At 35.7% G+C, this 14,069-nt stretch overlaps 1 protein-coding gene across 1 annotated transcript in view; it reads right to left on the bottom strand.

Moving 5' to 3' along the window:
* LOC308524758 (olfactory receptor 4A5-like) overlaps window positions 1-8,712 on the bottom strand; it is a gene marked incomplete at both ends in the record, with an annotated part of 363,276 nt that extends 354,564 nt beyond the window's left edge. The window contains one exon of the mRNA XM_081099306.1: window positions 7,903-8,712. Coding sequence (XP_080955432.1) covers window positions 7,903-8,712 — 810 coding nt within the window. The remainder of the gene's footprint in view (window positions 1-7,902) is intronic.
* Between the last annotated feature and the right edge of the window lie 5,357 nt (window positions 8,713-14,069).

Genomic DNA, 14,069 nt, shown 5'->3' with positions numbered 1-14,069 from the left:
TCAGGTGTCAGAGGCTGCAAAGAAAAGGGCCAATAAAGAATTTAAGAGGATCACAAGCTTTATGTCAAAAAATGGAATGCCTTATTCAACAATTTTTGTTCTACGAGCCTCACACAGGGGAACTCCTTAGAAAATGAGAGTTTGGAATCTCCTCCCACAATTACTCTATTCATTTTCCCTTCAACTACATTTCATTTCTTGCTTCAACTACAATGATGAGAATTCAGAATTCTAACTGGCAGGCAAATGTGCATGGGCCTGTCAGTGAGATGATCTACTGAACAATAGGAAAGCTGCTTTCTTCAGAATATCTCTCACAAAGACTGAATTTTTTGACATCATATTTCACGTCCTGTTTCCGTGAATGCTTCTTGACATTCTGAGATCTACCATGAAAACAATCTCATCTCTAATAACTTTACTTATGTACTTACATAAAGTAATACCTAGTATGGGAGCATAAAATTATAGGCTGACATTTAGATAACTGCCTTTCTGAGTTACTTTACTTTTCACAGTAGTGAAAGAACCAGGCACATCATGAGTGTTTATTAAACTTCATTTTATTACACTGAATTTTAAAACTCATAAAAGAGCGACATTCAATATAAGTATTAAATTATTCCCAAGTATTAAATAATTCCCAATTATTGAGCAACATTCAATATAAGTATTAAATTATTCCCAAAGTATAATGAAAGCAATGCTGTTGTTTTTTTGCCAACACACTCGCCACACACACACACACACACACACACACACACACACACACACACACACAATTGACATTTATTACAACCTAGGTTTTTGGAGGGAAAAAATGGATAATTCAAAAAAATGTCAATGTCTACTACATCGACATTTTTCTTTACCAAATTATTTATAATTTATTATTTCTAGCCATAGCTCAATTCAGAAGGCCAAAATAGAGATTTTAGGCAGAATCATGGTATAGTAGAAATAAGTCTATGCTAAAAACCTGGAAATACTATTTTATTTTGCTCAGTCATCTTGGAAAAATCACATCCTACTCTTTCCAGATGTATGCATTTCTGAATTCTTCTCATTGACACTTTTATCCTAAAAGACATGCTAACACTTTTGCTGGTTGAGCATCTTTATATTAATCAGATGAATTAGTATATGTTAAAGGTTATTTGATTATTAAAGTAGTTAATCAATCAAACCAGTTATTTTGTTCATATTGCTAGTTCTTGGTTATCTAAATCAGTGTGGAATATAAGGCATTTATTCTCATTGAGGAAAATAAATCACTTGCTGGGCCTTTCAAATATGATCCAGAGCCAATTATACTTGTAATGTGTGCAAGTTCTTTTTGGAAGAATTATTTTAAGTGTGCTCTGTTTCAGTGTCTATATTTCCAGGCTATTTGTGAAGGGCAGAAGATTATTCTAGGAGATTTGTGCTTCTGGGCAAGCCAATCTGTACTCAATCATCAGAAGGAGAATAAAAGTGTAGAAAAGAGAAAATAAGAGATAACTCAGAAAAGGCAGATAGAAACCAGCAAACACCATAAATGAAATATGGTGAATGAAATATGCTTTGAAATTGGTAAATAATTTGGTTTGAGGAGGCCTGAATGAGTTCAGAGTAGAGGAATTTCAGGTTTCCTGAGCTGTCAGTCCAGAGGTGAACTAGAGCATAACTTAGCATCAGTATCAGAGCTGCCTCAAGGAATCTTCATATTTTCAAATCAAAGAAAAATGAAAAAAAATTAAATTCTAAACTTTAAGATATATTAATATAAGAGACTAGCTGCCTAAAGGCATGCCATCTTCAGGGCTTCTCAAAGTTCATTGCATATAATTAAATAACTTCAACACAGTAATGACGCTATAGCTGCATTGGTAATGGAAAATAAGTACTCACAATTCATAGGAGTTGTCTGAGCATCCAAGAAATCAACTTCCAGTAGGAGGGTCTGCCACCTTCACCTGTTGAGTACTTATAACACTTACCTGTTTAGAACTGTGCTTCCCAGTCATCAGTTGGGTCTGTCAGGATAGTAAACATATCTTAGTAGTAACTGTATCTACAGAATCTTTGATTGTCCCTTACACACTTTAAGCAATCAATAAACATTTGACTATCAAAAATGTTCTTATGAGCATGTAATTATTACTCTAAACTATTGAAAGCTATTAATTTGTTCAGAATGATATAAAATTCTATGCTTTATCAATATTGTACTTTATTAAATATACATGTATCTGCTTCAAACATTTGTGAGATTCTTCAAATATCTTAACATTTTCAATGAGAACAAATAAATCATTAAGGAATGCTCAACAATGTAAATCCATGATAACTATCCCACAATGAAAATTAAAACAAGATAAGCAGATCTATAGTATGCCAAATTCAACAACATCAGGCAGAAAAATGAACCACTTACATGGTATTCAAGGCATAAAATACTGGGAAGCACTTTCAACCAGCAAGATGTTAAAAAATGTAGATTCTGAAATTTTGAGTTTCAGTCCAGATCTTTTTAAAACATAGGCTCACAACCCATGCCTAAATGTTTCTATTTAACTATCTATATGGTTATATCTGTTTCCCAATTAAGCAATAGGTTTTTTAAATGATTGAGCAAATGACCAAAAAAAGATGCAACAAAAATGTTGAGGTCCTATTAAACACCTACTCAGCTTATCAGATTTTTAATAAAGATATATTTTAAAGAAATATCACATTTTCCAAGTCAATTTCTTCATAGTAAATGAGGGAAAACTATCTATAAAGCCTGAGTGTGGTTTAACAGACCTTAGGGACAAATAAAGAAGAACAACAATCAGAGAGGGTAAATTATTCAACATCATCTGTATAATGAGACTTATAATAGCATCTAACATGTAGGATGGTTTTAAGGATTAAATAGCACAACACAAACAAAGCTCTCTGAAGAAATGGATAGTAGTGATAAATGCACAACAATGTGCTATGTCTATTTATCAAAACAAAAAAATACACAAAACCAGAACATTTAAAGATACTAATACAAGATAAGAATTATAAAGAGCTACAGTAATCCTTACTATCATCATAACATACTAAAATACAAAATATTTAATTGTTGGCTTCTCCATATAAAGCAATCTACATACATTAATGTGAAAACCATATATGTCCGCTTATATTGTTGCATTATTTATGTTATGCTATGTGTTCTATCCATTTCAGTATGCATTTAAACATCTCTAATACAAAATATTGGAGAAAATTATTATCATTGTATTTGTTCCATAATATTTTACAAAATGGATAAAGTGCATTCACTTTCTTATTCTGGAGCTTCTGGCATAAAACATCTGAAATCAAATGATAAAGCCTGCTTCTTTATAAGATACATAATTCATTCAAACTAAGTCCATCTATCCCTATTCTCAGAGCAGTGAAGAGTATTTGTAAATATGTTACCTTGATTTTTTATTTCTTCTTCTGTCCTCTGTTCCAAATCCAGGCTTCTGCAATTCTGTCTTTGGTTCTGGAAGGTGAAGTTCAGTGTGATGCAGATAAGTCAGAATTGCCACCACATCAACCCAGGTGTGACTGCGGAGAACAGATTAGGGTTCAGCTCATCATTGCAGCTAGAAATGCTTACCACATCCAGATATAGCTCTTTTTGCCTGTACAAAGCATGACAGTCTTCTTCAGCTTTCATAAAGATTTTACCATTTGGGTTATGGCATTCTCCAAAGTTTGGCTTTAAGAAGACAGTTAATATCATGGATGAATCACCATACTTTGAAGTTGTCATTGAGAATATGTATTAGTAATCAAATTTAAAACCTAATTCTTATGTTTAACTGACCAAATAAATTGACAAAATTTTTAATAGCATATTTAGTCAATAATGCAGAGAGCTGGATATTCAAATAAATGGGCTTTTAATATTTTTTAAATAGTCATATGACTTTTAATATGGTACATGTCTAGCAAAGTAATCACTTTTATTTTACTACATCTTGACAGTAGCATTAATACCCAAGGAGAAATCTCCTCCCAGTAAAGGAAGATATGACTGGGGACTTAATCAATGATAAATAACAAATCACTTTACTGAGTTGTTAAAATAGTTTGTCCCCAAGGCTGCTTGTTCAAAAATAAATTCACTGAGGAATTGTGCTGAGACCTTCTGCATGATTCTTCCAGTGCATTCTATGTTTTCAGAGGCTTCTCCTGGCCAATCACCGTAGGGAATTAAGTGAAAAAATAGCAATAGAACATCAAAGAGAAAATCACTTATTAATAACAAAATAATAAGATTCGTGAACAGCCTTTAAACACCCTAGAACCTGAACCAGAGAGGGAGGAGCTTTAACATCATTATGTACTGGTTCCTCTGACTGGATAATCACAGTGACCTATCTTCAACTTCACTGATTCTTTTTTTGATTCCTCCGATCTGCTGTTGAGCCACTTTAGTGATTTTTTTCTCAATTATTGTACTTTCAACTCCAGAATTTATTTTTGTTCTTTTTCATAATTTCCATCTGTTTATTGATATAAATCATTTAGTGTTGAGACATTGTTTTATAGTTCTTTCCTTTAGCTCCTGAGGCATGGTTTTCTTTAGTTCTTTGAATATTTTAACATAACTAGTCTTTGTCACTGATCTGACAAGTTTCCGGATTACTTGGAAGCATTTGACAAAATAAAATGATGACATGGAGGCAACCGATCATGTTTCTCTCTCCCCTCCCCTCTTTCTTTTCTCTCTCTCTTTCCCTTACTCTTCTCTCTAAAAATCAATAAACATAACCTCAACTGAGGATTTTAAAAAATTCTTTAATCTTGCAAGCTCTTTGTAAATAGTTTTCAGTTGTTCCTTTGAAGAGTGATATCTGTTCCTTGCAGGGTAGTAATATACAGGTGGAGATTTTCTTTTGTAATGAACACATTTTTTATGGGGAAATACTGAAGGCATCCCCATTAAAGCTAAGAATGAGTCAACGTTTCCTTTATTCAGAGTTATTATACCACTTTTTCCTCTATTAAGTGACATAATAACATAAAAATGAGAAATACAATATAAATATTTGAAAGATATTAAAAATCATTAATGAAATCATTATCACTCAGCAATAGTCTAAAAGAATCTTTAAATCTTAAAGACCTAAATAAATACTAAGACTTTTTCCTGTTCTCAGATAAAATGATAGAATGATTCAATGTGATCAAGATATCAATTCTCTCTAAATTAGTTAGACATTTAATATGTTGTCTGTCAAAATCTTAGTAAGTTTCTAAGATCTCCAAAATTATTCTAATATTTATGTGGAAAAGAATTTTTTGAAACAGAATTTGTTGTTTTTAATAAGACTATTGTGTGGTAGGCCTCTTATCAGATATCAAAATATACTTACATGACCTAAAATAATGTGGTATTGGCTTAGGAATAATTAACCAATCAAAGGAAAATAGTCTAGAAATAGATACAAAAGTATTTGGACTTTAAATAGAGTAAATAAATCAAATTAGGAAAGTAGGTTGGTATATAAGGTAAAGAATATAAAACTCTAAACTCTACAACTTAAGGATACATACATGTGTAATTAAACTATTTTTAACTATGATTAACAAAAACTTCAGCATAGGGATTACCCCTGGAAAGAGGCAGAGGAATGGTATATACGGGTAATTTTAATATCGATCATATTCTAGGTAGGAGGCTATAAAATCTAGAAATAAATTGCATATATTATTGGTATGCATGAAAAAATATATAATAAAATTGTAAAATATTTTTATTGATTTTAAAGAGAGCAGATGGGAGAGGGAAAGAGAGAGAAACATTGATCAACTGCCCCCTGCACAGCCCCTACTTGGGACCAAGCCTGCAATCCAGGCATGTTTCCTGACTGGGAATCGAACTGACAACATTTTGGTGCATGAGACAACACTCATCCAATCGAGGCACACCGGCCAGGGCATAATAAAAGTTTAAAATAAGAAAATGGCTCTTTTTTTTGTTAGAAAACTCTTACAAAACATAGGTGATATTCCTTTTTTTTGTTAGAAAACTCTTACAAAACAATGAAAGCAATTCCATCGTCTTCCTAGTTCATGATGTTTCAGTATGAGTTACAAGTAAAAAAAAACACCTGGTTGTTGTTGTTTGTTATATAAAATTTAAAAACAAAATTTTGTTTATACCAAAATAATCTTTATTAAGTCTATAATTTAAATTATTTCAGTTGAATACAATTTTTAGGGAACACATTGCTATGCAAAATAATGCATTTATTTACCCAATATTCAGTATCATTAAGACAAAGTAAGTTTTATGTACTCTTTGAAGAATGGCAAAAATGTATATAATATTTGGTGAGGAAAGGCATGAAAATATATTTATGACTTGAATGAATATGGTTTTCTATCCTCTAATCAAGAACTAGAATCTGTTTTCATTGTCGGTCATCCCATACAGGTTCATGTCAACCTGTGAACAGCTCCAATATTCCATCTAACAAAACTGCTCACTGTCTGTGTCTTTAACCAAATATGGGACCATCTCCCATCTAAACATCATGAACTTCAAATGCATAGACATCAACCTAAAGAACAGAAGTAATCTTTTTTTTAATATATTTTTTACTTATTTCAGAGAGGAAGGGAGAGGGAGAGATAGAAACATCAATGGTATGGAGTGGATCCAGAGACATGAAAGCATGGAACAGAGTGAGGGATCTTAGAGGGAAGGTAGAGAGGGTGGATGGATGGGAAGTAATCAACCAAAGACCCTGTATGCATAATGCGTAAGCCCTGGACACAGACAGTAGGGTGGTGAGGGCCTGGGGTGGGGGTTGGGGGTTGGTTGGAGGGGATCGATGCGGGGGGAAAAGGGGACATATGTAACACTTTCAACAATAAATATTTTTTTAAAAAAGAAAAGAAACATCAATGACAGAAAGAAGCATTGATCGGCTACCTCCTACATGTACACACACACACCCTCTAGGGATCAAGCCCCCAAACTGAGCATGTGTCCTGACTGGGAATAGAACCATGACCTCCTGGTTCATAGGTGGACGCTCAACCACTGAGCCACACTGGTCAGGCCGAAAGTAATCTTAAAGACAAAATGCATAAGGCAGCTACAGAAAGTTGCTGTGTGGATAGGATAACAAACAATAACTGTTTGACCCCAGACATTTGTTCTAAACATTAGATGAATTGTTTTCTCATTACTTAGGGTAACAGCAAATTTTCAAGGGTAGCTTATTTTTCAATATTCAAAGGGGGGAAAAAGCCTCTTTCTTCTAACGTCCCATTTTAAAATAAAGAAAAAGTTACAAGGTGAACTTAGTGTACCTTTCCTTGTATAGGACAAATACCTGTGCCTTTTGTTCAACCTGCAGAACTTCTCTATTAGATTGATTCTAACCTCAATGGATAATTTATTCTACTTTTTTATGCCTTTATGTAAATGAAGAAAAGCATCCCTAAAACCCCATTGAGTTGACTAAGTCAGGGGTCCTCAAACTTTTTAAACAGGGGACCAGTTCACTGTCCCTCAGGCCGTTGGAGGGCCAGACTATAGTTGAAAAAAAAACTATAAACAAATTCCTATGCACACTGCACATATCTTATTTTGAAGTAAAAAAACAAAACAGGAACAAATACAATATTTGTATTTGCATGTGGCCCGCGGGCCATAGTTTGAGGACCCCTGGACTAAGTCATCCATTGTTACAATGGACTGCCTGTTTGTGCTTCAGAATTAGTAACAAAAGCATTCAGTATGGGTGACAACATGCTCATTCTATCTATAGTTAACTTTTTATGCCAGAGCTTTTTCACAGCATGTTTCATTTCTGGATTTCTCAAAGTATATATTAAAGGATTCAACATGGGAGTGACAACAGTAAAGACCACAGCCATGGATTTATCAATGGGGAAGTTAGAAACAGGTCGAACGTACTGGAAAATACAGGGAACGAAAAAGAGGACAACCACCGTGATATGGGAACTGCAGGTAGACAGGGCTTTGCGCCTCCCTTCCTGACTGTGAGTTTTCAAAGAATTGAGGATGACTCCGTAGGAGACCAATAGAAAAATAAAGATGCACGTACAGATTGCTCCGCCATTGGCAACCACAGTGAGGCCTACAAAGTAGGTGTCAGTGCAGGCAAGTTCCAACAGAGGGTACATGTCACAGAGGAAGTGGTCAATGATATTGGGGCCACAAAAGGGGAGGCTGTACACAAAGAGGAGTTGGACCAAAGAATGCACAAAACCTCCAGCCCCAGCCACCGCCAACAGCAGGATGCAAACCTGTCTATTCATGATGGTTATGTAGTGCAATGGCTTACAGATGGCCACATAGCGATCATAGGCCATCACCACCAGAAGAAAGACTTCAAAACCTCCAAATAAGTGTTCCAGAAAGAGCTGTCCCATGCAAGCCGAGAAAGAAATTGTCTTATGACAACGGAGTAAGTCTATAATCAATTTGGGTGAAATGGCAGTGGAATAAGCCGCATCGATGAGTGACAGATGGGCAAGGAAGAGGTACATGGGGGAGGCCAGGGAGGGGCTGGAAAGAACAGTGACCACAATGAGCAGGTTGCCCACCATTGTCATAATGTAGATGAGTAAAAATACGACAAATAATGCTTTTTGGCCCTGTAGATCCTGAGTGAGGCCCAGGAAAACAAATTCTGTCACATTGTTACTATGTCCCATTTAGTCTTCTCTAAAGCCTGTTTCAGGGATGAGAGGTCAGGAGAATGGGACCTGTAATGAAATTGTGAACACAACTATGAATACATTATGTTTTGAAGTACATCTTCATTATTATACCTTTACAGAGGTTTACATGCAGTAAACATTCAGTAAATATCTATGAGTTCTTCTTCCCATAACACATTATACCAGTGGTTCTCAACCTTCCTAATGCTGCGACCTTTTAATACAGTTCCTCATGTTGTGGAACCCCCAACCATAAAATTATTTTCGTTGCTACTTCATAACTGTAATTTTGCTACTGTTATGAATCATAATGTAAATATCTGACATGCAGGATGTATTTTCATTGTGACAAATTGAACATAATTAAAGCATAGTGATTAATCACAAAAACAATATGTAATTATATATGTGTTTTCCAATGGTTGTAGGCGACCCCTGTGAAAGTGTCGTTCGACCCCCAAAGGGGTCGCGACCCACAGGTTGAGAACCACTGCATTATACCTTCCCTTGACAATTCTATTTCTCCACAGATGATTTTATTTGGGTTACAAGTAAGAGGTTCCATCTCTAAGTGGATTGTCTATAGAAAAGAGTATCAAATGCCCAACAGTCAGTCATTTATTTAATAGAGCCTTATTTAAACTGCCAGTCCAGGCACAGAGGCAGCAATAACTTACTGTCCAGTGGTGATCAAAAAACAAAAACAAAACAAAACAAAAAAACTCTGAATAAATTGGCATAGAGTCAGCTCTCCAAGTTTATGGTATTTTTGGTGAGTATCTTTATAATATGATCTATGTCGCACCAAAAATAATGCCCCTTTTGGAATAACTCACTTAATACTATGATAATCCACTATTAGATATTCAGTCCTTTGTGTCTCAAAGGATGTTCCATCTTCATGGATCTCTCATTAAATTTCAAGAGACTGGACTTTGCACTGTATCAAACCACAGAATTCTTTAAGTACATTGTTCTCTATAGCAATTACTTGGTTTGACTCGCCTGTTGGCTCTTTTTGACTGTCAGCTTTTGAAGGAGTTGCAATTCTCTCCATTTAATCTTTGTCTATTCCACCACTCTTAACATAGAGACACAATTTAGATTTTCAGCAAATATTTTTTAACTTATCTGACTCTTGACTATGATCAACAATTACAATTGCAGCTAGTTGTTTTATGGGTTGTTTTTTTTTTCAAAGCTCTTGGGGCGAACTAGGTAATGAAAGAGAAGAAGAACACGGACACTGAAAAGAGGTAAAGGACAATGATACAGGGTTTTATTTATAATGCTTCCAAGATACTGAGAGTGCTCAAAACTAGAGCTTCGGTCCCAGATTCCAGACACCAGCAGACCCAAGGGAAAAGGCCAAGCTCAGAGTACGAAGGCGTGGGTTTCAGTCATTTCTAAATGTAATTGGAAATCTTTCTCAGTTTGCTCATTGGAAAATAAAGGGCTTGAACTAGACCAGAGGTCCTCAAACTTTTTAAACAGGGGGCCAGTTCACTGTCTCTCAGACCGTTGGAGGGCCGGACTATAGTTTTAAAAAAAAACTATAAACAAATTCCTATGCACACTGCACATATCTTATTTTGAAGTAAAAAAACAAAATGGGAACAAATACAATATTTGTATTTGCATGTGGCCCACGGGCCGTAGTTTGAGGACCCCTGAACTAGACAATCTCAGGAAGCATTCCCAGACATGCTCTGAGACCTTTTGTGTAACACTATCTTATGCTATTCTGCTGACTTTTCTTCATATTTTTATAATAAAATAAAAATTTCCAAGCTTATCCCTATTCCCTGAAACATGCTATCCAGTGGTAAATGGAATTTCATAATTACAGAAACCAGATAATGATTACAAGTTACTCTGCTATAGCACACTGATGACTAACATGGACCCTGGAGCTGCATTGCCTGTGTTGGAATCCCAGCTTTTCCACTTACTATGTCACCTTGGGCAACTTAATAAACCTCTCTGTGCCTCAGTTGCATAATTTTTAGAATAGGGCTACCAAGAAAGCCTGCCTCTTAGGTTGTTTTATTACAAGTAGAGTACCTAGAATGCAGTTGGCACCCAGTAAAGGTGCAATAAATAAATGATAGCTATCATCAATGTTCCTGAATGCTTCACTATGAGCACTGCATCAGAAGAAATCATCTGGATCTTTGTCAATGTGATAAGAATTATAGTTGGGCCCTAGCTGGTTTGGCTCAGTGGATGGAGCATCAGCCTGCAGACTGAAGAGTCCTGGGTTCGATTCCAATCAAGGGCACATGCCGGGGTTGTGGGCTCGGCCCCCAGTATGGGGAGTGCAGGAGGCAGCCAATCCATGATTCTCTCTCATCACTGATATTTCTGTCTCTCTCTCTCCCTCTCCCTTCCTCTCTGAAATCAATAAAAATATTTTTTTTTAAAAAAAGAATTATAGTTGGGCATAAATGAGATTGTATGTCTCAGGATTATCTACTTGATTATATATGAGTAGTAATATTTACCTGTGATGGAGCATATTTTGACTGGAAGCAATCAGAATAACAGGGGGAAAAGTGGGATCCATACATCATAGGAAAAACTAAAAACAGAAAACAAAAGAAAAAGGATCAAATCAGGAAGGAGAAATTATATTTAGGAAATTAATATCCACAAGTAATAATATTAATGTGATAATTACATGAGATTAGTATTCTTTAAGAAATCTTCTTCAGAAAGAGTTTCTTTTTTAAAAAAATTTATTGATTTTTTATAGAGAGGAAGGGAGAGGGATAGAGAGTTAGAAACATTGATGAGAGAGAAACATTGATCAGCTGCCCCCTGCACACCTCCTACTGGGGATGTGCCCACAACCAAGGTACATGCCCTTGACCGGAATCGAACTTGGGACCTTTCAGTCCGCAGGACGATGCTCTATCCACTGAGCCAAACTGGCTAGGGCAAGAGTTTCTTTCTTGATGAAGTGCTAGAAGTCCCTTCAGACTTCCAGGGGTTTCTCAGAAGGCATCTTGAGAAGCCAAACAAATAAACACAGAGCACATCTTATTAAATAAAAGCAAAGAAAATTAGAAAAACACACAAACACCTGATGGTAAAGAACAAAATTAAACAAGAGAGAAGATTATACAACTATAGATACAAACTAAAATTTTCTGCTTATTCGCTGCTGAGGAAAATTACAGAATTACTAAAGCTGAAAGGTAGACAAGCTGATTCCATTCCCAAAGACTTGATGGCAGAGGGAGGGAGGACATGTGCAGAAAAAGGTTGAGCTTCCTTTGGAAGCCAGCTGTGAGGAACATCCTACATGCCTCATTCACATTGCTGCATCCAGTTTATTCAGCTGTTCTATCACTGTTGAAGCTATAGACTGATAAAGGCACAGCTATTGAAGAACATAAGGGTACCAGGTAGTCCATATACAATTCTCTGCTTCTCACTCCTTACTTCACACTGGATCTATCTAGTGCCCTTACTCATTAATAACCAATGTTGGGTTTCAGCAGAATAAGTTTTCTATTAGCCAGTTAAGTTACTTAGATGTAAAAATTGGATATATAAACTCTTCTCTGTTGGTTAAGTCATCAAAGATTGGATACTATAAAAACTGATAGTATTACTAAGCTTTCAAATTAAGCTACTAAGTTCACACGTCTCTATATTTAAAAAAAAAAAAACATTTAACATAGTTTCTTAAGAGGGTGGCTTTTTAAAAAAGATAAATTAAACTTCCATAGTAATAAAAATCCCCTCTAAAATACTTTAAAATCACAGTTTTATGTCTCTCTAAATAATAGTAAGCAAGGTACTTCCCTGAGCACAGGTCTCTTTTTAAATATGTACAAATAGGGTTTCTGTGATCATTTTAAAAGGTTCACACATATCAAGCTTCTGTATCAGAGTCCAAAGTCCCCAGTGGGGAATGTGGTCAGTAATATTGTAATAACTATGCAAGTGGCAGGGTGGTTATTGATGTACCCAGGGGGCTACTTTGTGGAGTATACGATTGTCTGGCCACTATGTTGTACCCCTGAAACTAGTGGCTAGATCTTGAGAATATCATCCTAAGCGAAATAAGTCAAGAACCATATATCACTCATATGAGAGATATAAAACTGAAAGCAACAAATGAACAAACAAGAAAAACAAAAACTCATACACAGACCACAGTATGGTGGTTACCAGAGGGAAGAGGGGTGGGAGGGTAGTAAAAGGTAAAGGGGGTCAAATATATGGTGACAGAAGATTTGACTTTTGGTGGTAAACACACAATGCAATATACAGATGATGTATCAAAAATTCTCTAATTTTTTTTTAATATATTTTATTGATTTTTTACAGAGAGGAAGGGAGAGAGATAGAGAGTTAGAAACATCGATGAGAGAGAAACATCGATCAGCTGCCTCCCACACATCTCCCACTGGGGATGTGCCCGCAACCCAGGTACATGCCCTTGACCGGAATCGAACCTGGGACCCTTCAGTCCGCAGGCCGACGCTCTATCCACTGAGCCAAACCGGTTCCGGCAAAAAATTCTCTAATTTAAAAGTCTTAAAATAATCACAAATGTTAGCATTGGATAAAATATAACAGCCTATGAACCAAGATTATGAATCATTAGTTCATTTGTAATGCATCACATGTTTCACTTTGTTATCTGACAAAATGGACAATAAGCCCCTGTCAGGCTATAATGCTAAAACCAAACATATGTTGTATATTCTGGTTAATTTCCATGTTTTTCTAGCTTAATTTTCTCAACTCAACTCAGACTCCCTTCAATGAAAATATATTTAAGACACGAGAAATATTTAAATATACCGTATAAAGTTTCAATGAGCATCCCTTGGTCGTTTTAAGAACTCACCTTGGGTCTTCCCCCTTGGTCTTTAAAATCAATGCTTCTTTCACTGGGAATAACCGTAGATCCTTGCCTGTCTATGTGTGACTACAGGGCACAAGAATGTACAGCTGACCAGCAGATCTAGAAATAGTTTCACGCGGCCACACTCCCATATTCCCACACAGACGCCCCATCACCTCAGTCTTGCAGACAAGTGTTGCAGTATCCAATGTGGGTGTGTAGAAGAGAAAGACACTTAAGTAAAACATAAATGTTTCCTTGCAAAAATAGTTGGACACTCTCACCTGCTGGGAAAATCTCTTCGCAGAAAAACAAAACTGCTCTGTTCACAAGGCTATGTAAAAACTGGCTGAATTCGTGGAAATTAACTGGCCAAATCCATTATTTGCCAATACAAAAAAAAACACACCAAGATTTTAGAACACTACCATTAGTTATTCGTACTTCTTCTCAGTCAATTATGAAGTAACCAAAAAGTACTTGACTT

Source organism: Myotis nattereri (assembly GCF_964212035.1).
Source record: "Myotis nattereri genome assembly, chromosome: 9".
Taxonomy (NCBI): domain Eukaryota; kingdom Metazoa; phylum Chordata; class Mammalia; order Chiroptera; family Vespertilionidae; genus Myotis; species Myotis nattereri.
Note: the sequence above shows the minus strand (reverse complement) of the source record. Positions and strands in the feature narration are given on the sequence as shown.